Raw genomic sequence first — 27,771 nt, forward strand, 5'->3', positions numbered from 1 at the left:
CCTTCTTTTTCAACATTCCTTTAGCTATTTGGGGTCTTTTCTGGTTCCATATAAATTTTAGGATTATTTGTTCCATTTCTTTGAAAAAAACTGATGGTACTTTGAGGGGTTGCATTAAATGTGTGGCTTGCGGGGCAGCTGGGTGGTTCAGTGGGTTAAGCCTCTGCAATCAGCTCAGGTCATGATCTCAGGGTCCTGGGATCGACCCCCTCATTGGGATCCCTGCTTGGTGGGAAGCCTGCTTCCCCCTCTCTCTCCACCTGCCTCTCTGCCTACTTGTGATCTCTCTCTCTGTCAAATAAATAAAATCTTTAAAAATAAATAAATAAATAAATAAATAAATAAATAAATGTGTGGCTTGCTTTAGGCAGCATAGACATTTTCACAATATTTGTTCTTCCAATCCATGAGCATGGAATGTTTTTCCATTCCTTTGTGTCTTCCTCAGTTTCTTTCATGAGTCCTCTATAGTTTTCTGAGTACAGATTTTTTGCCCCTTTGGTTAGGTGTATTCCTAGGTATCTTGTGTTTTGGGGAGTAATTGTAAATGGGATCAACTCCTTAATTTCTCTCTCTTCTATTTTTATTCTTGGTGTATAGAAATGCAACTGATTTCTGTGCATTGATTTTATATCTTGACACTTGACTGATTTCTTGTATACATCCTAGCAGTATTGGAGTGGAGTCTTTTGGGTTTTCCACATAAAGTATCATATCTTCTGCAAAGAGTGAGAGTTTGACTTCTCTGCCGATTCAGATGCCTTTTATTTCTTTTTATTGCCTGATTGCTGAGGCTAGAACTTCGAGGAATATGTTGATGGCAGTGGTGATAATGGACATCCCTGCCATGTTCCTGACCTTAAGGGAAAAGATCTCAGTTTTTCCCCATTGAAAATGATATTTGCTGTTGGTTTTTCATACATGGCTTTGATGATATTGAGGTATGTACCCTCTATCCCTACACTTTGAAGAGTTTGGATCAAAAAAAGTAAAATGACAAAGTAAAATGCTTTTTCAGCATCTTTTGAGAGTATCATGTGGTTCTTATTCTTTCATTTATTAATGTATTGTGTCACGCTGATTGATTTGTGGGTGTTGAACCAAGCTTGCAGCCGGGGAATAAATCCCACTTGGGCGTGGTGAATAATCCTTTTAATGTACTGTTGGATCCTATTGGGTAGTATTTGGGTGAAAATCTTTGCATCCTTGTTCATCATGGATATTGGTCTGTAATTCTCCTTTTTGATGGAGTCTTTGTCTGGGTTTGGGATCAAGGTAATGCTGGCCTCATAAAATGAGTTTGGAAGTTTCCTTCCATTTCTATTTTCTGGAACAGTTTTAGAGGAATAAGTATTAATTCTTCTTTAAATGTTTGGTAGAATTCCCCTGAGAAGCCGTCTGGCCCTGGGCTCTTGTTTCTTGGGAGATTTTTGATGACAGCCTCAACCACCTTACTGGTTAGGGGTATGTTGAGGTTTTCTATTTCTTCCTGGTTCAGTTCTGGTCGTTTATATGTCTCTAGGAAGGCATCCATTTTTTCCAGACTGTCAAATTTGCTGGAGTGTAGTTGCTCGTAATATATTCTTATAATTGTTGGTATTTCTTTGGTGTTGCTGGTGATCTCTCCTCTTTCATTTGTAATTTTATTAATTTGGGTCCTTTCTCTTTTGTTTTTGATAAGTCTGGCCAGAGCCTTATCAATCTTATTAATTCTTCCAAGGAACCAGCTCTAGTTTCATTGATTTGTCCTACCGTTCTTTTGGTTTCGATTTCATTGATTTCTGCTCTGATCGTTATTATTTCTCTTCTCCTGCTGGGTTTAAGCTTTCTTTGCTGTTCTCTCTCCAGCTCCTTTAGGTGTAGGGCTAGTCTGTGTACTGGAGACCTTTCTTGTTTCTTGAGAAAGGCTTGTATCGTTATATATTCCTCTCAGAACTGCCGTTGCTGTGTCCCTCAGATTTTGAACAGTTATGTTTTCATTTTCATTCATTTCCATGTATTTTTTCAATTCTTCTTTAATTTCCTGGGTGACCCATTCATTCTTTAGTAGGATGCTCTTTAGTCTCCATGTATCTAAGTTTTTCCAACTTTCCTCTTGTGATTGAATTCTAACTTCAAAGCCTTGTGGTCTGAAAGTATGCAGGGAATGATCCCAATCTTTTGGTACCAGTTGAGACCTGATTTATGACTCAGGATGTGATCTGTTCTGGAGAATGTTCCATATGCACTTGGGAAGAATGTATATCCTGTTGCTTTGGGATGGAATGTTATGAATATATCTGTGATATCCATCTGGTCCAGTGTGTCATTTAAGGCCTTTATTTCCTTGTTGATCTTTTGCTTGGGTAGTCTGTCCATTTCAGTGAGGGGTGTTAAAGTCCCCACTATTATTGTATTATTGTCAATGTGTTTCTTTGATTTTGTTATTAATTGGTTTCTGTAGTTGGCTGCTCCCACGTTAGGGGCATAGATATTTAAAATTGTTAACTCTTCTTTTTGGACAGACCCTTTAAGTGTTATATGGTGTCCTTCCTCATCTCTTAGTGTAGTCTTTGGCTTAAAATCTAATTTATCTGATATAAGAATTGCCACCCCAGTTTTCTTTTGATGACCATTAGCATGGTAAATTGTTTTTCACCCCCTCACTTTAAATATGGCAGTGTATTTGAGTCTAAAATTCATTTCTTGTAGACAGCATATCGATGGGACTTATTTTTTATTATCCATTCTGATACCTTGTGTCTTTTGATTGGGGCATTTAGCCCGTTTACATTCAGGGTAAATACTGAAAGAGATGAATTTAGTGCCATTGTATTGCCTGTAAGTTGATTTTATACTAGATTGTCTCCACTCCTTTCTGGTCTACTACTTTTAGGCTTTCTCTTTACTTAGAAGACCCCTTTCAATATTTCCTGTAGGGCTGGTTTGGTGTTTGCAAATTCCTTTAACTTTTGTCCTGAAAGCTTTCTATCTCTCCTTCTATTTTCAGTGACAGCCTAGCTGGATATAGTATTCCTGGCTGCATATTTTTCTCATTTCGTGCTCTGAATATATCATGTCAGTTCTTTCTGGCCTGCCAGGTCTCTGTGGTTAAGTCTGCTGCCAATCTAATATTTCTACCATTGTATGTTGCAGACTTCTTGTCCCGAGCTGCTTTCAGGATTTTCTCTTTGTCACTAAGACTCCTAAGTTTTACTATTAGTTGACAGGGTGTTGACCTATTTTTATTGATTTTGAGGGGTGTTCTCTGTACCTCTTGGATTTTGATGCTTTTTCCCTTTGCCATATTAGGGAAATTCTCTACTATAATTTGCTCCGGTATACCTTCTCCCACCCCCCCCACCCCCACTCTTTCTTCTTCTTTTTCTGGAATCCCAATTATTCTAATATTGTTTTGTCTTATGGTATCACTTATCTCTCAAATTCTCCCCTCGTGGTCCAGTAGTTGTTTGTCCCTCTTTTGCTCGGCTTCTTTATTCCCTGTAATTTGGTCTTCTATATCACTAATTCTTGCTTCTGCCTCATTTGTCCTAGCAGTAGGAGCTTCCATTTTTTATTACACCTCATTAATAGCTTTTTTGATTTCAACTTGATTAGATTTTAGTTATTTCTCTAGAAAGAGATTCTCTAATACCTTTCATGCCTTTTTTGAGCTCAGCTAGCACCTTGATAATCGTCATTCTGAACTCTAGTTCTGACATATTACCAATGTCCATATTGATTAGGTCCCTAGCCATCCATACTGTCTTGTTCTTTTTTTTTTTTTTTGGTTTTGAATTTTTCTGCCTTATCATTTTATCCAGATAACAATATATGAATGAGAGACTAAAATATTAAAAGGGTGGCAAAACCCCCAGAAAAATATACTCTAACCTAATCAAAAGAGACCCAAAACTAGGGGGAGAAGAAAAGGGGAAAAAAAAAAAAAAAAGTATACACACACACACACACACACATACATTAGTGAATATTCATCTATTGATGAATAGAACAGAGCCACCCACTTGATTTTGTATGTATTGTGGTCTCTTAGGAAAAACTACCTCCCAGAATTTTAAAGAAAGAAAAACTTCTATAGATAGATAGATAGATAGATAGATAGATAAGGGTAAACATGATGAGTGATTGAATATGATTGTAAAGATGAAAATTTAAAAAAGATTCTAAAACAGGAATTGGTAAGATAAGTTAGTTGGGGAAAAAATAGAGCATGTGATCAGGCTGGAGACTAGAACAAAGACATGTGCTAGAGTTAGTGTATATTTTGACCCATTAGAAAAAATTGTACCCCTGAATTTTAAAGGAAAAAAAAAAACCTACATGTTTAAAAAAGTAAAGTTAAATACAATGAAGGGATAAAATATGACTATAATAATGAAAATTTAAATAATTTTTTCATAAAAGTTATTGTTAAGATAAAATAGAAAATGTTAAAAGAGGAAAGAGGAAAGGTTAAAAAAGAATAAGAAAAAATAAAATTAAAAAATATTTAACTTTGTAAGACTAAAGGATCATGGGGAAAAAGCCATGAATTCTATGCATTGCTTTCCCCTAGCTTTGGAGTTCTGCAGTTCCCATTGATTGGTGAACTTGGTCTTGGATGGATGTTCTTGCTAATCTTCTGGGGAAGGGGCCTGTTGCAGTGATACTCAAATGTCTTTGCCTGAGGCAGAATTGCACGGCCTTTGTCAAGGGCAAGGCTAAGTATCTGCTCAGGTTCACTCTCAGTAGCTTTTGTTCCCTGAACGCTTTCCATATAGCTTTGTAGGATGGGGAATGAAGATAGTGGCCTCCCAATCTCTGGCCTGGAGGAGCCGAGAGCTCGGGGCCCCACTCCTCAGTTCGCCCTCAGAGAAAAGCAGTGAATCCCTCTCTTCTGTGTGGTCTTCAGCCACACTCCGAGCTCACCCAGCCTGTGACCAAGCATTTCTGTCTCTGGTGCACAGTCCCGTTTAGAATCTCCAAACCCAGCAGATTCCTCCCACGCTGCCATGCTACTCCTCCTGGAGGAGAAAAGAGGGGGTCTCTCTAGATCTGCCACTTGTGGTGTCTTAGCTCAAAGATCATAACCCTACTGACCCTTGGATCATAGTTTAAGGTAACCCTGAGCTGAGAGCTCACTCCTTGGCTCTCTCTCTGTAGCCGGATTCCCCTCTCCAATACCTGGCAGCACAGCCACACTCAGACACCCCCAGTCTTCCTGTGACCCTGTGGGTGCTGAGACCACTCTGTCCCCATGAGGGCTCCAGCCCTCTTAGTCTCTGGATTGATGTCCCTCAGTGGAACAGACTTCAAAATGTTCTGATATTGTGCCTCACTGCTCTGCCACTTGCTGGGAGCCGTCTCCTCCCCCCACAGCCTTTCTTCCCATGGTGGCTTGGGATTCACTTCTCTGCACATCCTGCCTTCCAGAAAGTGATTGATTTTCTGTTCCTAGAGTTGCTCCTCTTCTCTTCTATCTCCTGTTGAGTTTGTAAGTGTTCAGAATGGTTTGATAGTTCTTTGCTCTTCCTGGTAGAATTGCTTCTAGAATTCTTCCTAGAATTGCTCTTCTTCTCTTCTATCTCCTGTTGATTTTGTAGGTGTTCAGAATGGTTTGATAACTATCTAGCTGAACTCCTGGGGCCTAATGATATTTCATTCTGCTACTCCTCTGACTTCTTACTCCTGACTGGTTTTCATTAGATGTTTGTGGAATGCAGCACATACATACTTTCATAATTAGGCAATATCTCCCTTATTCCTGTGGAATAGCCCTTCTCTTGAATGTGTAGCTTTTTTTTGCACTTGTGTCATGCTTGCTGTTCTCTGAGCTTCTGGACTCTATGATGTAGTAGCTGTCATTAATTTTGGAAACTTCCCAACCATCATTACTTCCACTATTCTATTTTTTTTTCTTTGTTCTTTTTCTGGTATTTCTAATAGATGTTTGATGCACCATTTACAGTTTCCTACAGTTCTCGGACATTCTGGGTTTGTGGTTTTGTTTGTTTGTTTTTTACTCATTCTTTTTTTTTTCTCTTTACATGTTGGTTTGGGAAGTGTCTACTGATGTTTCTTCTAGTTCACTTATTCTTTCCTCAGCCATGTTCATTCCACTGATAAGTCTATCAAGGAATTCTCATTTGTATTACAATGGTGTTTATATCTAGTATTTCCTTTTGGTCATTTCTTACAATTTCTTATCTCGGCTTACATTAATCATGTGTCTTTGTATGTTCTGGGTTTTTTTGTTTTTGTTTTTGTTTTGTTTTGTTTTGTTTTTTTCCATTAGAGCCCTTAGCAGATTAATCAAGGTAACTTCAAATTTCCAGTCTGGTAATCCCAGAATATTTGCCATATTTGAGTGTGGTCCTAATGCTTGTTTTGTCTCTGCATACTGCTTATTAACACGCTTTCTATTATTGTGGTGGTGAATCCAGAGATGAGGTTTATCAGTTAAAAGGAATTGAGGTTACTAGATTTATGTGTGAGGTTTATGTTTATCTAGCAAGGAGTTAATGTGTGTTTACTGTTTTCCACTTTTGTTTGCTGTAGCTGTGGTGTCAGAGGCTAACATTTTCTCTATTGTTTTGTTTGTGTCTCACTTGTTTTCTTTGGGTTTCCCTAGAGATTCTTTTCTTGTGTTGAGTCTGAGGTCTATGGTTCTCTCAGCTGTAATCCCCTGCTATTATGCAGGATCCCTATTGATGATATGAAAGTCCTTGCTTGCTAATTCTATCATCTTCATAATTTGTGAATCTGTTTCTGTTGACTTCTTTTTTCCTAGTTATGATTCTCATTTTTATGCTTTCTAGGATATCTGGTAATTTTAAATTGAATTATCAACAGAATGGATGTTATGTTGTTATATTCTGGATTGTGGTATATTTATTTAAAGTGTTAGATTTTATTGACAGAAGTTAAGTTACTGTAAGTCTGCTTGATCTTTCTATGACTTATTATTAAGCTCCTGTAGACTAGTTGTAGAGTAGATTTTAGTCTAAGGCTAGTTAACTAGTAATATGCATCCCCCTACTGAAGCTCCAAATGTTTACAAAATCTCTTTTCTGAAAGCTCAGAGGAACTCAACTGTCTTGTAGCCCTGTTTGAGCTCTGAAAATTGTTCTATGTCCAGTCTCATGTGACACAATTATGTACTTTCTTTTCATAATCCCATCCTCTCTGATACTCTGCAATCCTAGTCCCTCAGTCTTGTGTGTCTCCTCAGCTCAGTGAAACATTAATATCCTTTTTAGATTCCCTTTCTTTATTCTTTCCTCTTGAAAGTGCCCACCTGTATATAGAAAGCCAGGATACCAAGGTCTTGCTTCATGTCTTTCCTCTCCTTCAGGGATCACAGTTTTATACCATTCATTGTTATATTTCTGGAATCAGGTTCGTTTCCTGTGTAATTGTCCAGTTTTTTCATTTATTTCCAGCAGGAGGCTAATGTAGTCCCCATGACGTGAACAGAGTTAGAAGCCATGTATTATTAATTCTAATTGTGAAGGTGAATGCAGTGAAGTTTAGAGAAATTAACTGACTAGATCAACATAAATTTTAGATCTGGAATTCAAATCGAAATCTCACTGATTCTGACTTCAGAACTCATACTCATAGCCATTTGATATTTATATCAAATTATCTTTTAGTATATGAATTCATTCCCTGTGTGTAGAGGCAGTTAACCCCAATTCTATAAATGTTTTCCTAACAAAAGGCTTGAAAATTTCAGTAAAATGTTTAAAAGATTTTATCTGGGGGATGGAATTATAAACCTATTTCCCATTTTGAGTCTCTGTAATTACTAACATTTCAGAAACAAGTGAGTTTTATCTTTACATATTAAAAAAAAAAATCAAAAGTTAACCTTTTTAAAATCCAGGCAGTTTTTTTTTCTGTTTTTTTGTTTGTTTGTTTGTTTTTTTATGAGAAGCAGTGTTTCCAAAAAATCGATCAAGGCCATTGAGGAACATACCCCTATAGGTCTGTATGAGATGATGGCAATATCTACCATTTACAAAAATCTGGGATAGATGACTAGAGACAAAACAGAAAGCATAGTTTCAGTCACAGCAGCTCATGTGGGAGGCTGTTGCACTAGGCAGGTGGGCAGACTAGAGAGTGAGGAATAGGGAGAGCTGACTAGAGTGTTTACTCATAGAACCTAACCATCTTAAACCACCATAGACTAGGATGAGTAAAGAATAATTAAAACAAAACTTCAGATACCTGCTTGAACTTTAATTGCCATGACTTTGCAGATATGTAACTCACTTTCTATGTTGGGGTTTCGGAGCTGACATGATCACAGTTTTCAACTCTCAGCTTTGCCTCATTTGTTTAACATGGCAGACTCTTAATTATCTAAGCTGTAAATTAACTGTATTGTAAAACACCCTGAGAAACTCTGTGTATAGGTGCTATGCAAATGTAGTATGATTGACTGATAGATCTTAGTGTCTCCTGTTAGGAAAATATAGGCCTTTGCTCTTAGTGAAGAAATTAAACTGATATCCCTCATAACTCTTCTACTGCTCTTATAAACAACCAAACGTATTTTCCTTCTTTTTTTTTTTTTAACCTTAATTTAGTAACTTTGCTGTTAGTGCTCAGAAATATAAATAAAATTAGTAGCAGCCCTGAATGTTCTATGTGTTCAGGAGCCTTCACACAGGACTATATTTATGTAAACATGTATATCTTATTTATTTTTTTCTAATTTATGAAGGAAAAGATACCCAACTTGACTATTAATTTCAAGCAATAAATGTGAAGTTTCACCAAGATGTTTGTAGATATTCCAGAACTCTCAGGTGAAGAGATTCTAATACCCACTTTTTTCCTTACATGTGTGGACATCACTGCAGATTATGCCCCAAAATGTCACTGTGGTATCGCAGGATGACAATAGTACTTTCAAATCAAACTAGATACGTTCAGATCTTCTAGGCCTTTGACAATTAGCTTTAAATGAAATCAAAGGAGTATCTTAAACCTTTCCTATTTGGATGTCTTATAAGTAATTTGGCTTTTTTTTTTTCTCACTGAATTGAGTATCTGGAGAGCAGAATATTTTGTGTATATCTGTGTATATTTTTTCTGTATATTTCTATGTGTAGTTTTTTTTTGTTTGTTTGTTTGTTTTGTTTTTTGTTTTTTTTTTTGGTCCCATTTGCCCCACGCTGAAATGCAGTCTTCAGGTACTTGCTAATTGTTTTGCATATTACCAGGATACTATGTTGCTTGGCATAAACCAATAAACTCTGGCAAATTCCAAGGTAAACTCCACAGAATACCCCCCTCTGTTGACTGTGTATGCAAATCTGAGAATTGACAAATATTCAAGCCAATCATTAAGAAACTGAAAAACATTAATCCTCAACAAACACATTCATATGTACTCACCCAAGGACTGAATGACATATTAGTGGATTCACTAACATTTCAAGGCAACATTGTGTTCTGGAAAGAGTGTAGACTTTGAATTCAAAAAGTTCAGTATTTAAATCCTAAATTTTTCTGCCAATAGCTGGGCTGCTATGATCAGTTTCCTTATCTGCAAAACAAAGGCAAAATTAGCTAGCTAGCTAGATACATAGAGTAGAATTGTTTTAAGGACTGGAAATACTATTAAACTTACCTACTTACCTACCAAAGTATCTGGCCCAAAAAAAGGCCACCAAGTAAATAGCAACAGTTTTATTTATTACAGACATTGTCCATGCTACTTTATCTGAGGAGGTAAAAAGGAACACACAGGAAGGAGACAAGGGATCCCTGCATTATATTTTTGTGCTAACACAATTCTCAAGGACTTGCTCAGAATAATGGATTTACCATTTCAAAATTCTGTGGTTAATAATGTGTATAAGGATTACTGTTATCCCCTCAATCACTCATTTGGCAAGTCAAACATAACTATATATTAACTCGGGAAATATGCTTAGGTTACCTCATTCAATCATTAATTCCTTTATTCCTTCATTTATTTAGTCAGCCAGTCAGAAGGAATTCTCAGAGCGGCAGACAAACTAGGCACTGGGGAGATAAAGATTATGTACAGGCCATGGGGGGCTTGCAGGCTACTGAAAATAAGATGGATGAAACAACACATGATAACACATTTTTCTTGGGATCTGTTCTTTCCTTATAAACTTTAAGTGAAGGAAGATTCGGGATACTCATATTAAGCTATTATTTAAGGGGTCCTTTGTATCTCTGAGAAATAGGAGATTCTTGCTTCTCTTTTTCCTCCTTTCACCAGTACTTCCTTTTAATTAATAGGCATTTTAATAAGTTTTAGAACAGAAAAAATGAGCAGATAGAACCACAAAATCCCATATAACCCCACACATTTTCCCCCCATTACTAACATTTTACATTAAGATGGTATATTTGTTTCAATTAATGAACCAATGTTTTTACAAGAGTCCTTATGTCAGATTTCCTTGGTTTTTGTCTAACGTCCTCATTTTATTTTATTTACTTCTTTTTATTTTTTAATTTCAGGATCCCATCTAGGCTATCAGTGTTACATTGAGGTTTTCTTGTTTGTTTCTTTGTCTCCCTATGCTCTTCTTGGCTCTAATGGTGTTTCAGACTTTCCTTGTTTTCAGTGACCTTGACAGTTTTGAGGAGTGATGGTGAGTGTCGTTGCAGGATCACCCTGTGTTGAAATTTGTCTAATATTTTCCTCATATTTAGATTGAGGTTATGGGTTTGGGGGGAAGAAGAACACAAAGGCAAAGTGCCATTTCACCACATTATCTCAAGGTTACTTCTCTATCAAAGAGATTTATGACTGCCGATGTTGGCCTTCATCACTCTGCCGAAGTAGTTTTTGTCAAGATGCTCCTCTGTAAAATTACTGATTTTTCTCTTTGCGTATTGACTCTCTGGAAGGAGGTTAGTATATACCATCCTCACTTAATGAATAGGGAGTCATGCTTCACCTCCTGTAAGGTGCTGAATCCTTACAATTTATTTGGCATTCCTCTGCATGGGAGATTTGTCACGTCCTGCTCCCCATTATTCATTTATTTATACCAGTATTGATTAGTGGATATTTATTTTATACTTTGGGTTATAATCCAGAACTACTTTATTTGTTGTGCTGTTCACATTGTTTCTATAAACTATTTTGTAAAATTTTTTTTTTAAAAATCTTAAAACCATAAACTGTGAATGTATCTGCAGGTCCTTAAACCATCTTCTTTACCCTCGTTTGTAACAATGAGGACATGTGAATGTGTGTTTTCAGCCAGCCTCCTACTGGTGGGCACTTATTTTCCTTTTATTTTGTTTCCATTTTTTGTCGCCACAAATAATGTAATGAATACTCTTGTGGCTGATTTTACTCATGCCCATGAGAACTTCCTTGATATATTTTTAGAAAGTTAGAATTATTGGGTTTAAGGAATCTAAAAAGCTAAGCTTTCTGAAATGTGTTGCCAAATTCTCCCCAAGAATGCTTATAAAGGGGCCACTTTCACAGATCAGGGGCCCAGCCTACAAGTTGGGCCTCTTTTGATTTTACAGGCTTCCTCTGAATCCAGTGTTAATCCTTCCTTTCATTTTTTTTTTCCCATAGCCATAAATTGGAGTTTGACAGTGCTGTTTCTAAAATTAAACTAATTTAAAGGCTCTAAAACTCATCGAAGAAGAATATATATGCTTCTGGAAGCAACTTATCATCCTTCCCGTCCCAGTCTATCACCGCCTTTCTCAGGAGACCTGCGTTTCTTACTTTTTAAATAATTGGCAATTGCGTGAGATTTCAGGTCCAAGGTGGTACTGAGCTGAAGGAAAAGAAGTAACTTGCTTCCTTTTTTCCAGCTGACCTGGAAAACGATAATTTGGTTATGGTATGTGAGGTTCTGGAGGCCTGTGCCCCATGAAATTTCTAGGTCCTGACTTTAGCTCCTTTATTTGTATCTGGAGGCATCTCAGTAGGTCAAAAAACAAAACAAAGCAACTCTATCCTTTTGTCTTCTGAACTTTGAACAAAAGGAACTCTATCCACTAGTTGTGAAACAAATTAGTTCATTAGATGAAGATTGTATTTCTTAGCATATCCTAATACATCCTAGTAAGGTAACTTATTTTATATCTGATTAGTTAATGTAGGAGCAGCAAAGCATGATGGCTTAAAGCTCAATCTCTATAAAAAGACAGACTTTGGTTCAAACACTTTTTTAAGTTCACAGTGTGATATTGGGCATGTTGTCCAGCCTTTCCTAGACCCTGTCTCCTTATCTACAAAATACCAGTAACAGTAGTCCTGTGTCTCCTAGTATTGTTACATGGTTCCACTGAGGCACTTAATACAGTGCCAGGCATCTAATATGTGCTCAATACATATTAGATATATTAATGGTAGAATGATTTTTTTTTAAAAGATTTTATTTATTTATTTGACAGTGAGAGAGAGATTACAAGTAGGCAGAGAGGCAGACAGAGAGAGAGAGAGAGAGGGAAGCAGGCTCCCTGCCGAGCAGAGAGCCCGATGTGGGACTCGATCCCAGGACGCTGAGATCATGACCTGAGCCGAAGGCAGCGGCTTAACCCACTGAGCCACCCAGGCGCCCCTGGTAGAATGATTAAATGTTAGCACACCATATGTAATGTTTCCTTTACTTCTTTATCCGAAAGCATATGGTTATAAGCAGAGCTAAAGTCAAGACCTAGAAATTTGACAGAACACAGGCCTCCAGAAGCTCACGTACCATAACCAAATTAACATTTTCTTTACTTTAGAGCAGCATAATGTTCATGTGATTGAGAGGTATTTATTTAGGGTTAATATTATGTATTGATAAAACACTATGGACAAGCTGTTAATTAGCTGCTAAATGCAGTGTCATTTTCACCTTGGAATAACGGGTCTCCAGTTTATGGTTCATGTGCAAATTAGTGCTTATTTTACCTTAGTTGAAAGGAGTAGAAAATGGCAATAACATTCTTAGGGAATCTTTAGATAACAGGGCCTTCTTGTCCCTATGTGATAATAATGTGATAATAATCATGGTAATAAGGAAATTTAGCAAACCTTATTTTTGGTTCAAACTTTCTATTTTCACCATGAATTCTCACTCATATTTTCTTATTTGATCCTCTCAAGAAGCTTTTTATGTACCCATTGTTATGTTTAGTTACAGTGAAAAAGCCGAGGCTCAGAAAAATGGGGCAATTTGCATTCAATCATACAAAAACCTGCCTGTGTCCTTTTACCCTACTTGCAAGCGTCATTCTGCTATGGTTGCTATTATCACCAAACCATCTGTAGCTTCTCAATTGGCTCCAACAACTGTAGTGTCAAATATACCAGACTAATTCATGCACACCATGAGGTTTTTCCCTGAGAGAAACCTGGTGTAGATACTGACCAATACAAAAGGATCATGACTGCATTTAAATCACTCAGAAAAAAATGTTTTCCTTTTTTCCGTAACAGTGAGATTGCTCTTCTGCAGAACTCATGAATGTATCCACATTGTATCCCCATAGGACAGTCTCACATTCCAAGCTCTTTGTATGAATATTTCAACTTGGGGAAATGAAAGCAGCTAGTGGAACAGTCTGAAAATTTAACAAAGGCACTCTTTGCTGGTTTTGTTATTCTGCTTCGCTGTCTTCGATTAAAATTGACCACGGACGGGATTTTCTGAAATGAGGTTCAAGTTAAGAATAATCCCTTATATGAGCATTTTAGGAAACTGGTTCTCTGTACCAGTTTCTAGTTAAAAACTTAGTATGGCCTGGATTTAAACTGTGGATAATGAGGTTTAAGAAATCCAGGGGAGAAATATAAGCTTTCTCAAAAAGCACTAGTAATGAAAATTCTATTTATGGGCTAATAGTATAGAACTGAAGCACAGTTTCTGCTAGTGTGTGAAGAGCTTTAATTTAACTTCCAATTCAGGTTGGAACTAGGCCAGATGGTTAACAAATATATACTCTGTCTCCAGATAAAATTAATAGTATGCTCACTCCGTAAAAGCATAATGACGAGAGAAAATGGAGTAAAAGTCCTTATTTATGGCAATGCTTATTTAAGAAGCACGAAACCAAGGGGGTGGAGGAACAAAGAAAGAGAGAGAAAACTTTGCTATTATTATGTGGTATTTCACAACTGTGAGGACCCACATTCCAGGCAAACTTGATTTAACAAATAGTAACAAAATCAGAAAAGGTTTTTGCAAAGCTTCTTTTGAAATGCAAGGCTCATGAGTGCATCTCCTATGGTCTGAGGAAGCTTTGAGTAAGAGAGTTGCTTCGGATTAGTTTTCTTTATTGAGATTTATATCCAAGCTCTATATCCACACCATATTTGGGAAGACTTGAAAAAGGAGAGGGTAGGAAGGAATTGGAGCTAAAAGCGAAATGTCAGAAAGGGCTGATATTTGCAATTAGCACCATTTATTTTGATGATAGCACCATTTATTTTGACTTCCTTCTGTAACAGCACAGTTTCAAGAGATTTAACAATAATCTCCATTCTGAAGACCCCTCAAAGATCCGCCTTGCTCCATGACATTCTTCATGTGTTAATATTTAACTGTGCATTTTCAGTAGACAACTTACTAAACTAGACTGAACAGCCAGCAAATACTGCATCATTTACATCATCAACATGGCCAAACTAGGTAGATCCTAAAAAGAATGCTTCAGCCCCAGTAGAAGTAGTCTACTAGTGTTTATAATAGAATGGGAGGTAACTCAAAGAATTGAAAAGTGAATCACAATAAATTAGCCTGTACTCAAACTCTAAGTGGAGAAGAATTGGCAGGTAATAACTTAGCAGAAATTACCTGTCTAAACGTGAATACCATTCCAAAAAGACAATTAGAATTGCTAATAGCTGCCAGCTGAGTATTTAACTCAGATGACATGTGGAAGCCATCTGTCACAATGCCTGGTACATACTAAGCACTCAATTAATGATGTTAATATTCATATGATTTATTATTTTTATTATTATTTGATTTATCTGTTTATTATTTTTATTATTTTGATTTATTTATCGTTATTTATTATTATTAATGATTATTAATATTCATGTTCAGGTGTGTTACACAGCATTCTATTTTTCTCTTTGTAGAATTCTGTGTACAAATTCCTTTCCTCCCTACCACCATGGTCCCAGGTGATTAACCAGGTTGAAAAACAAAGATACCTCACAGCAAAACATGTAGTATCTTTCCTGAGACAGCTCTGCTGTCATGATGAGAAAAGGAGCATGACCACTATGACCAGTGGTAATAGCGTCTTAACAGTTGATATATAAGGCAGGGAAAAGCAATAAATTTACTTCTAGAGACATATGGGGATGTTTGTGTACCCATTTCATTCACAGTGTGGAGATCTAATTTTAATTGACAAATGATTCATAAATCAGTTTATGTTGAATGCATAGTCATATGGAGTCCTTAACAGAGAACAGAAAACAAATAAATATCAGCTAGGATTTTTGCTTTTGAAATAATAACCACAACATAATAATGATTTTAAATTATTTTGTTGGTTTACCATTAACAGCCCAATGCAGTGTTTAATGGGTGCTAGAGAGCATATTGCACATGTGACATGGATCGTATCATTTAATCCTTACAACAGTCCTGCGACATATGTACTTTTATTATCCCCCATTCCATAAATGAGGAAATTTGTGCTTATGAAGGTGGAACAAAATATAGCTGATAAGAGCTATGTTCTGCTCTGTACTGTGTAAATAGTATTCTATTATGATAGTTTTATTATTATAATTATTATTTACAAAGAATAACATGCCTTAGAAAAATGAACTTGCATTTAAAAACTAAAGCTGATTGGGACACCTGGGTGGATCAGTCGGTTGACTCTTGGTTTTGGCTCAGGTCATGATCTCATGGGTCATGGGATGGAGCCCCATATCAGGCTCTATCCTCAGTGGGGAGTCTGCTTGAAGATTCTCTCCCTCTACCCCTCCCCCACTAATGTACTTGCTCTCTCTCTCAAATAAATAAATAAAAATCTTTAAAAACTACAGCTCATTACTAAAATAATTTCATCTTTTGTTATGATTCCATTTCTTCCCACCCACTGTCCATTTGGAATGCCTTCAGAAAAGACAGAGGGTGTGAAATCTTGTTCATTTAGTATCTTCATAAGAAGTTTCAGGACAAAATGGGAAGTTTTCATTAAAATGCATATGCATTTTTATATAATCTGTATTTGCATTTATTCTGTCTGTATATATCACATTATCAGTAATAATCAGGAGGATCATGGCATTCATGTTTAGCAGTGACATAATAAATATGAAAAAAAATCTCAGCATTTAATTAGTAACTGTGAAATCTTTTTTTTTAAAGATTTTTTTATTTTATTTATTTGACAGAGAGAGAGATCACAAGTAGGCAGAGAGGTAGGCAGAGAGAGAGGAGGAAGCAGGCTCCTGCAGAGCAGAGAGCCCGACGCGGGGCTCGATCCCAGGACCCCGAGATCATGACTTGAGCCGAAGGCAGCGGCTTAATCCACTGAGCCACCCAGGCGCCCCAGTAACTGTGAAATCTTATAAAACTGCTTGATTTGTCTCCTATTAGTAATTTTAACATAAAATGAAGTGATAAAATACATTTGATAAGACTTTTGTTTTTTTAAAACTTTCAAAATGTTTGAGTAATTTTTTTGATAGTTTAGTTGCCCTGAGAATTCTGATATATGGAGTGTAAAATGTAACATTCAGAGGGAATCCTCCATATTGTATAATTCAATCACATAGGTAGCATTTAGACCCAGGCATTCAGAACAATTTGCCAAGTCTTTTTATTTTTTTTATTTTTTATTTTTTTTGGTGGGAGGATTGGTTTGAAAGCAGCAGGAAAATAACAAACAAGCCTAAGTCAGGGCGGGGGTGTCATGGGGAAAAGGGAGGGAAAAATGAAACAAGATGAGACCAGGGAGGGAGACAAACCATAAGAGACTCTTAATCTCAGGAAACAAACTGAGGGTTGCTGGAGGGGAGGGGGCTGTGAGGGATGGGGTAGCTGGGTTTTGGACATTGGGGAGGGTATGTGCTATGGTGAATGCTGCGAGTTAAGACTGAAGAGTCACAGACCTGTACCCCTGAAACAAATAACATATTATATGTTTTTTGTTTTTTTTTTTAAAGAAGGGGGAAAAAGGATGTATTGACTTACAGAAATGTTCTAGAGAGATTTGGGGAATGATGGGCATCCATCTAGTCATAGTCGTGATCTAGTCATGTGAAGAACTCCAAGTTTCTTTCCTTTGTGGTAACTTTGGCTTTTAAAGATTCTCCATTTGGTGGTAAATTGTTGCCCAGAAGTTCTAAGATTCTATTATACTGTCTGAGCAAACCACAGTGAAGAAAGAGTCTCCCTTCAACAGTTCTTCCAAAAGCAGTACCAGAATTGAGTGTGATTGTCTCTGATAGGAGGCCTTGGTTCCCACAGTTAACAAATCACAGTGACTATGGTGTACCTGCTTCTAATGGCAAGACCGGAATCTTGCGTTCTTTCCTGAAGAACTTTCCAGAGGTGTAGTCTTCCCAATTCAAATCATATGAAGATAGGAAGCATCGTTGTTGTTGTTGTTGTTTTTAAGGACAAAATACAAACCAAAAACAAACAAATAAACATGGGCCCACTGCAGATTGAGAATTCAGTACCCTTCTTCAGAATTGAAAGTTGTTACGTTAGAAGCCAATACACTGAATCTTATAACTTTCTCCATAACTAAATGGTTTAGGGAAGAACACTTATCATTTCAACCCCAAATGAGATAAGGAAAAAAAAAATCTAGAGTGTGTTCTTTTTTAAGTGAGAAACTTATCTGTCTCTGTTCAGCCTTGTATCTTTTCTACATTTCTTGCCTTTTGCTGTTATGTTGGTATAATTTAGACCTTGTTCCACAGTCATGGCTTTCCACAAGGATTCTACTGCTCAGTTTTGGTCTCGTATTCCATTGATGTTTAATACCACAGAATACCATTTCTATGTCTGTCTAATGGCTCCATGGACATACCATACTAAGAATTATTTAAGGGTTCCTCACAGTTGATACCATAATTAAAGTAGAAAAAGGGTCGAGCATATTGGGAATTCTAATAAATGGGTTTTCCAAGAAGCAGACCATGAAAGGATAATCTTTGTGCAAGTGATTTGATAGAAAATTCTTAGAAAGAACTCATAAGAGAATGGAAAAGTGGGACAGGGATGGGAGAGTAGCCAAGCAGAGTATGGTATCATGCAAAATTCAACAGAAGTTAAATTTGCCTCAGTTCTGTAGGGGAGCTCTGGAGAGGGTGCAGGTCATACCCTAGAGATGTCCAACAATTAGAGGCAAGGAGTTGGATTACTTGTACCACAGCACCCAGTCAGTTGTTGATTAAGAGCTGCCCTTAGGGTTGTATAAATCCCTAGCTGCCTACACCTCTTTCTTTGTGAAGGGAAAGTTAGCTACAGCAGCTTGAGGGTAGTTGTCAACAAAGAGATACAGATACCAACTGTTGAAGGTAATAACACTTCACGATCTGGGGTGGCTAAGGGATCAGAAGGCACACAGGTAGAGTACTGACATTTTCTGCTGCATTATTTCTATTGGAAAGGTATATCTCTATACCTCTGTTTCTCTATAGAATATAGTGTCACATCCATTTAGGGAAATAAGCTTATCCAGAGAGACTCCAGGGTTATCACTGAATTCTTTTGGGAAAAGTAGGAATAGCTGGGATGGGTCAGACTTGTTCTTTTTGCTCCCACTTAATTTGGACATTTAAAATGGACATCTACTCTTGTAAAACCACAAATACTAAAGCTATCAGAAGAGGATCTTATAATAGCTGTGGGTCTTTATAGCCTTATGATTAAGAACATAGCTTTTGAGGCAAAGAAACTTGGAAATAGATCCTAGATCTGCCATCTTTGGTTATAGGAAAGGCAAATGAAATTATCTGTGCACGTTGCACACATATATAATATGGAGCACATAGTTTGTGGTTAAATTTTAAGATATTATAATTATTATTATAATTATTATTATCATTATTATTAAGTGTCAGACTGACTCAGAGATTTACATATTTAGTGATGTTAAAAATTGACTTCTGTCTTCATAATCAAAATAAAGAACTATACTATAACAATGGGAAATATACTTAGTCTTTACTGATTTTATTTTTTGTCTGAATGCTTTAGGTTAAAAACTTTTTTTAGTTGGTTACTCTGCATATATTTGTCATAAACCTCAGAGATACATTGTCATAAAAAATAATAAAGGATCATGAATTTAGACAGGTGTCAGAGCCTCTGTTTTTCTCTTTGTAAATAAATTTTCTTAGAAATTTTTATTACAGAGGTAATGTATGCTTTTATGGGAAAATAATGGAAAATAGAGATATGCAGAAAGAAAAAATTAAAGGCATTAATATTCTTACTACTCACAGATAATAACTCTTACTATCTTCACATATGCACTACATATATATTTTTTAAAATTTGGGTGCTAGGGCATATACTATAAAATTCACCCGAATTGGCAAAGATCTTTCTCTCTGAGTAAATTTTCTTCTAAAACTTCATTTTTATTTGTAGTTTTGTATTCTGTAATATGAATTAATAAGAAAACCAGTTATCTGAGGTTAATTGTTGGCAGGAATATGCCATTCTACTGAAACGTCAACCTAAATTTGTGGCAAGTGGCACGGTTTTTTAAGAGGACAAAAACTACAGTTTATCATAATAATTATTTTATTTCGTGTTTAACAAAATACAGGTTACTAATCCTGAGAAAAATAGACAAATCACACAGTGATTGGGGGATATATTTTCTGACAAATATATGTGAGCACAGGTATGACTTTCTATATTGTATATACCTTCGATTCGCACAGAAGGATCATCATTTGCCAATAAAAAAATTCCTTGGAGTTCATCAGTTTTGCTTTATTTGAAGCCTCTACAGAGTCACCATCACCAACATTCTGCAGTTTACTGCTCAAACTCCACAGATTTTTGTCAGCCATTTTGCGTTTGATGGGATAGTTCCAGCATTGTTTTTGTTGATTTGAAGAAATCCCGTAACTTTGACAAAGTTTACAGTCTGGCTTTGCAAAATGATTTACTTTTATTATTATTATTAATTTAAAATATATTTAGAATAGAAACATTTAAATCATCTGTAAATCTATAAGGGAATGCAGAATGACTTGACAGTAGGAAAGGAAAGATGTTAGTGTAAATCGATTGAGGGTTGATACTACAAAGGATTGGTTTGTTAAGAAATACTTTCCTGCTGTAACTTTACAGATAGCCTGCATTTCTTTATATTATATCTGTAGAAGCAAGGTCTTTCTCACTATGAATTTCTAAATTCATCCCTTATTGATAACACTTAGGTTCAGCTATTTTAAATATATTTTTGCTATTTTAAAAGATATTTATAGTAGACTAAAGGTATCAGATATAAGATATTAAGGAACTCCACAAATTCTAACAGGAATAGGGTACAAAATAAAATAATCTTTTGTGGGGTTTTTTTTGCTGTTGTTATTTTGCTTTAGATAAGGTAAAGATGAGTACATTCTCTTGAAAACCATGAAACCTATGCTCCCAGTTTATATAGGTCTGTTATATAGTACTGGTTCTCCTTGATAATCTAGATCACCCATCCCATAGGTCTTCAGTTATCTGTTAAGTACCAATTTAACTATAGAGGAATCTGTATTTTTGCCTATAAGTATCTATAAGTATAGAAAAAGCTGGTTTACTCTTAAATGTCACGTGCTTACAAAGAATTTCCTGACCACCATATTTACACTGATAAAATCTTGTTACTATTTCTGTTTCCTTTTCCTTTTGAAAGAACTGTTTCCTTTCTTTCATTTACTGCAATTTACAAATGTATTATTTTTTATTATTTATTTATTGTATGTTTCTCCACTGGTCTTTAAGCAACTCAAGGGCAAAAAATATGTCTGTTTTATTCATCGATTTATTCCTTGATTATAGCACCAAGACGTACACATGGCAGGCACTTAATAAAGTGTTATACATTGCTGGATGAGTGAATGGTGAATGATTGCATGATCTGAAAACTAGTCACAATACAATAGATTGATTAAAATTTTTTCCTTGAGAATTTTTCTTAAGGACACTCTTATTTCATCCTGCTGTCATAAAAACTGAATCGTCTTCTATTCTAATGAGGTATAACTGTTTAGTCCAGTTCCTGATATTAGTTGGAGGAGGTTGGATGGAAACCCGTTGCCAGGGAAAGTCAAGTACAGCAAATCCCAAGCTATTCTTGAAATCCCGAACTTTCAACAGGAAGATGAAGGCTTCTATGAGTGCATTGCAGGCAACCTTCGAGGAAAAAACCTTGCAAAGGGTCAACTCATTTTCTATGGTAAGCTAATAGGATTTCAAAAAGTACATGAAATGTTTGGTAATATCCTTCATAGTAAGTAGTGAAAGTCATTAGCATGTTGTAGAAGTGTCATAGGAGAAATAAAGAAGACACATGGCTATGTGAGGATGCTAACAGGTGGGAATGACCATTTTTAAAATATAGCTTTAATTCCATCATGGCCTTTGCATGCTATTGTTTATTATAATTGCCTTGAAAGTATCAGCAGTGGCACATTAAAGCTATAAAAGTTTATAACACAAAGTGCCATAGAATCCAATATATTTCCCATAAAACATGCAGCAAAAGCCCATGACAATCTTAATTATAATTCTAAGTAGAATTCACAAAAGAAGGAGAAAATGACAGGAAAAACATAATACTGAATGGTAGTTTTCAGTTTTTGTTTCTATTTTCCAGATTTTGTCTATTCATATGTAGATAATAGAAAAATAGTCATTACTTCACTTAAAATATATGTTTGTCTCAATTAGCAGAATCTCAAATGAAAGCATGTATTATATAAAAATTTTCTTCGTGTCTTCTTTTATCCAGGCCAAAATACACACTTGCATAAAATTTGCTTCTTTCTTTTACATCAAACAAACCGTAAAATACACCCCAGAATTATCAAAATGTTTGGAACTTTTAAGATATTCTTAACTTCTTTGCTAAATTTAACTTTTCTGTACTGGAGAACTTTAAGACTGTATTTATACATGACCAAAAATGTATATGTATGTAACTGCTTCCTATGTAACATGCTTCTGCATGACATGTTTATAATCAATGATAAAGTAATTGGAGAAAATATATATTTTTTTTTTGTAACTGGAAAAGTCTAAGGTATTGTAATTACCTCACAGGAATGGCGATTGAGTATCCTGTGGGGAGAACATATTGTGCCTTGGTTATATTATTTTCCATTTCCTTTAGAATTTCCAATTTTAACCTTGAATGAAAAGTACTATTTTATATTTAGAATATTATATCCTGCTGATTATTTCTCTACAGTTGTAGCTACACACACACACACACACGTACGAAGTTTTAAGGAACAATCTTTCGAATCTAGCATCTGTTGTAAATAAAATAGCAAGGATGTGACTGGAAGTATTTTAATGACACCAAAGTATTACAGGTTTTGGCTAGTTTTTAATAGATACTTTATTTTTCTATTAAATAGCAAAGATATATCTAAATGATTAAACAGAAAATGAGGGTATCTTTAAACCAGAAATTAATAATAAAGTGCTTCCTCCCACATCTCTACAAAAACTGTTAATTTACACAACAGATTTTACAAACATATATTCATGTAATTTTTAACAATAGTTAAGAGGTAGGAATACATGTCATTAGTCATTTAATGAGTCCAAATGGTCCTTGTGGAGTAATAATGAATAATTGGTCAATAAGACAAATATTATGTTTCTTGCTCACCTATTAATTTGTCATTGTACTCCCAAAGGAGCGATTGTACTCTCAATTATCTGAGAATTGCATAAGACCTGAAATTTTTAAGACAAGAATCGGTTTAAAAAAAAAAAAAGAAAAAAAAGAAAAGAATCGGTTTTATTATATTGCTGTGTTTAAGTTATAATTCAGAACTCTATACCTCTATATTATGTCTTTGTAACTTCCAAAAGAAATCTTAAAGTATTAATATCATTATAAAAAATGAAACATATTCAGAGAAGTTAAATGATTTCCCATAACCATTCAATAGGGAAAAAAAATAAAACCTAAAATCCAAGCCCATATATTTGACCTGAAATCCTAAGTCCTTCCTTTCATGCATTTACTATGTAGTTGAGGATTTAAAACTTTGGTCTTCAGAATCTGAAGCTTCCAAAGGATTTACATATTAAATAAATAAATGTGTTTTAAAGTTATAATTACTGCATTAAATAATAATCCATATATATTTCATACTTTTATAAGCTATATGAATTTTATGTGAGTATGAATTTCTTCTCTCAGGCCAAACATGTTAAAACAATTTCTAAACAATCACCTACAATTTATAAAATTTTGTTAATATTCAGAAGCATGATTAATTTCATCCATGCATCTACTTCTTCTAAGTCTTCCCTTGATTTGTCCCTTAAAACTGTGATGAGCATGTTCTGTAACTGGAAGTCACCCTTATTTCCACAGATGGTAATCCCAGGCTTAGTCCCAGTGGGACATCACGATTCCTTCTTCTCGGTGACCAGCTCCGTAAAAGTCCTTTCATCTTAATGGAACCAGACGTTGTAGTGGGAAAACCCAGGAAGTCGGACATACTTGTATAACATTTCAAAGACTCTGAGCCCCATGTCTTACTTCAGCCACCGTTGCAGTGAGCAGCTCCATGTTTCGTAGGTGTAACCTGACAGAGTCTCATCTCAGGTGCCACAAAAAGTCCATCTTGTTTCCCCCTCCAGCTTTCTTTGTTCTCAGGAGCCTGCTCAGCACTTAAGCATACACAGCCTGGGTGTTCTAATACATAACTGTCTCTACCACTCTTGCATGACTACGGACAGAAGCCAGTGAACAAATTCTTCCTCTTCCTTTCCCCGGGTAGGCAGTTATAAAGACCCCTTAGAACGTCACAGAAGCTAGAGTAACAGTGGCCTATCTTGGTGGCCAACTCAGTAGCTGATCCTTGCATTGCCTCCTTCCTTCCTTATTGACTCTTCCTTTTCCTGACCCCCTATTTTGGGGCTGACATTCCCAAACAGACAGCCTGAACACAACCCCTTAATTTAGGATGTGCTTTCAAGTTCAAATTTTGGCTTCTGTATTTTTTTGACTTGTCTTCTTGAGCAGGTTACCTAAAATCCCTGAAAAAATCCTCTACAAATATTGGAGGGGGAATTACCTGCAATTAGATATATAAGACATCTAACTTGTAATAGCCTGCAGTTCCAAAGGATATTTCATCTACTCATATATCTGAGGCCAGACCTAAATAAAAGAGAGGGATTAAATGACACAGCCAGGCAGCCCCATATCATATTTATGGAAGAAATGTTAATTTTAAAACATTTAATCTGTACCCCACCTTTTTGTGTCAATGGTAGTAAGGATATTACTACTTTATACATAAATGGCACTTTACTATAAATGTCTCAGTACTCATTGCCTGTCAAAGGTTTTATCTAGGGTTAAAAAAAAAATTGGGATAGGAGAAGAATAAATGAAACCAGATGGGATTGGGAGGGAGACAAACCATAAATGACTCTTAATCTCACAAAACAAACTGGGGGTTGCTGGGGGGAGGTGGGATTGGGAGAGGGGGAGCGGGCTATGGACATTGGGGAGGGGAGGCGAACCATAAGAGACTATGGACTCTGAAAAACAACCTGAGGGTTTTGAAGGGTCAGGGGTGGGAGGTTGGGGCAACCTGAGGGTTTTGAAGGGTCAGGGGTGGGAGGTTGGGGGAACAGGTGGTGGGTAATGGGGAGGGCACGTTTTGCATGGAGCACTGGGTGTTGTGCAAAAAGAATGAATACTGTTACGCTGAAAAAATAAATAAAATGGAAAAAAAAATATATCCACTGGAGCGGAATAAATATGTGTTAAAATGAAAAAAAAAATTGGACTGTAATCCTACTAAAATGTGATAAGACTCGTATTTGAATTGTGCTTCAAACTGAATTGTAATTATATCTGATATAGATACACTTATTTTTAGTTACAACATTTCAGACCAAATCTAATCAAAGGTCTTTTGCCCACAGTGGGCTCAGAATTGGTATACATTTTCTAACTTGACCTATCCACTAATATTTACCATGAAATTATTCTCTGGCCTTGTTCTGCATTTGAACCTTTTCCCACAACTCCCAAGTTGCTGTAAAGGTGCATCAAAATGACAAGTGGCAAATATTTATCTTACACCAAAGGACCACTGATATTTATATCAAGACTTCCGTCACTCCACATTGAGGCTTCTGTATTTCCCTGCCATCAAATCATGTGTTTGCAGCACTGTTGGGTCCAAGAGGCCTTGTCCTTCTGCTTTGTACAGACCTTGGACTGTTGCACAATATTTTGGATAATTGACGTACCAAGTAGTTGTTCTTGTCTTTCTGAAACAGCCCCACCAGAATGGGAACAAAAAATCCAAAATACATACCTGTCTATCTATGACAATTTGTTTTGGGAATGCAAAGCTAGTGGAAAGCCAAATCCTTGGTACACCTGGTTAAAGAATGGTGAACGCCTCAATCCAGAGGTAAGTGTCAACGCGGATATTAAAAATTCACCTATTCTACTAGGGAAATTTTGTTACTACCAGCAACACCTAATGTTTTCGGAATGCTTAGTTGGTGTGAGGAAATGTAGTATACTCTTCATATATACTAATTTATATAATATTTAAATAAAAGTAGCTATTAATATTATCTCCATTGCTCAAATGAGAAAAATTAAGGGTAGAGAAGACAAGCTTAAGGTTACACACTAGTCAGTGATAGATTCACATCCAGATAACACCATCATCATCATCATGATCATTGTCATCATAATTAACATCCACCAAAGTCTTGTATGTTCCAGGTCCTGTGCACATATTTTTCCATGCATTATCTTATTGTATCCTTGTGACAATTTTGTAAGAGAGATGCCAGTATTATTTCTTCTATAGATGATGAAGATTGGTTTCAGAGAGGTTAAGTCACTTGCCCAAAGTCACACAGTAGCTAGTAATTGTTAGAATTTGTATTCTAAATGTAGTCTGATTCCAGGATCCAAGCTCTTTTTTTTTTTTTTAATATTTTTTTTTTATTTATTTGACAGAGAGAAATCACAACTAGGCAGAGAGGCAGGCAGAGAGAGAGGAGGAAGCAGGCTCCCCGTGAAGCAGAGAGCCCGATGCGGGGCTCGATCCCAGAACCCTGGGATCATGACCTGAGCTGAAGGCAGAGGCTTTAACCCACTGAGCCATCCAGGTGCCCCCCAGGATCCAAGCTCTTAAACATTATCCAGTATCTTGCTTTTCTGAAAACTAATGACTCTAAACCCATAGGAAGTGGATAACTGAGGCAGTTATCCACATTTTCAGCCTAAATTATACTTTTGTTCTACAGTATACTGAAAATGAGACATTTTTTTTCATCAAATTATCCAAATAATTGTGTTAATTCTCCCTTTTACTTTGCACTTGTAGGGACAGCTAGGGACCAAAGAACATCTGGTGTTTAGAAGCTAAATATAACGCTGTTCTTTGTTTTGGTTTTAGTGGAATTTTCTTCCTGAATACCTTTTGCATAGAGCATTTTCTGTTTCCTCCAGCCTACTTTTATTATCTTTAAAGGATGGTAATAGGTATACTGAAATATTTTTTTAAAATTATATTTGCTCTATTAAACTATTTCATTATGTGCACTCAGAATTGTATTTCTATACTCCAAATGGGACTCTGTAACAGATTTTGGCTGTTTAAGCATACTATGGCAGGCTGCAGAAAAGTAGAATTTAGCTTCTCCAACTTATGACTCAATTAGAACATTATCAAGTCATCACATTTCAAGTCTTTTGGAGACCTTCCTTAAGATGGAAAGCCAAGGGAATTTCTAACCATTATATTCTTGTCTAGCGTTATTATTGACCATATTTTCTAGAATAATTGGAATGGTACAATCTTCCAAATTATTTTATATACCTTATAATAGAACGGTATCATATACTCTATGCAGACAATGCCAATTTTCAAAGAAATGAGATACCATAAAATATACTAACCATTAAAATTATATGAAGGATGTTTCTTTTTTAACTTCAAAAAGCTGCTCAGAATCTTACAGGATATTAAGTTTCATCTTCATAAACATCAGCTCTCATACATGAAAATATTCTATCTTGTAGATACGCACAAATGTTTAACAATGTATTCTGGTTAAGAGAATGCCTACATTAACATACTAGCATTTTTACATGACTTTTCTTTTATTAGGAAAGAATTCAAATAGAAAATGGGACACTTACCATAACTATGTTGAATGTGTCAGATTCGGGTGTCTACCAGTGTGCTGCAGAAAATAAATATCGGATCATTTATGCGAATGCAGAATTGAGAGTATTAGGTAAGTCATTCATTTATAACCAAAAAATTCAAAATGACATTTTAGCAAGCTCTGATTATACATAATATGAATCCAATTTTTCTGTAAATTAGAGATTGCTTTACCTTGACATAATGGGAAATGTATAAATTAACTTAAAAAAATGCAGGATCATAGTTATTATTCTACTTGAGCAATACATTAGGACTTCCAAAGAAGCCCACTGTTGGGTACATACAAACCAGAAAAAGTCTCCTCCAAAGCTGATCCTAGCACATGATGTTTTGAGTACAGTTCAAAATTATCCATTAGAAATGTTTTCATC

General features: G+C 35.9%; 1 protein-coding gene across 1 annotated transcript in view; it reads left to right on the plus strand.

The window, feature by feature from the left end:
- Positions 1-27,771, plus strand: part of CNTN6 (contactin 6) — a 287,198-nt gene that overhangs the window by 173,966 nt on the left and 85,461 nt on the right. Inside the window, 3 exon segments of the mRNA XM_045991202.1 lie at positions 21,209-21,393; positions 25,482-25,618; positions 27,338-27,467. Coding sequence (XP_045847158.1) covers positions 21,209-21,393; positions 25,482-25,618; positions 27,338-27,467 — 452 coding nt within the window.

This window comes from Meles meles, chromosome 20 (assembly GCF_922984935.1).
Source record: "Meles meles chromosome 20, mMelMel3.1 paternal haplotype, whole genome shotgun sequence".
Lineage (NCBI taxonomy): Eukaryota > Metazoa > Chordata > Mammalia > Carnivora > Mustelidae > Meles > Meles meles.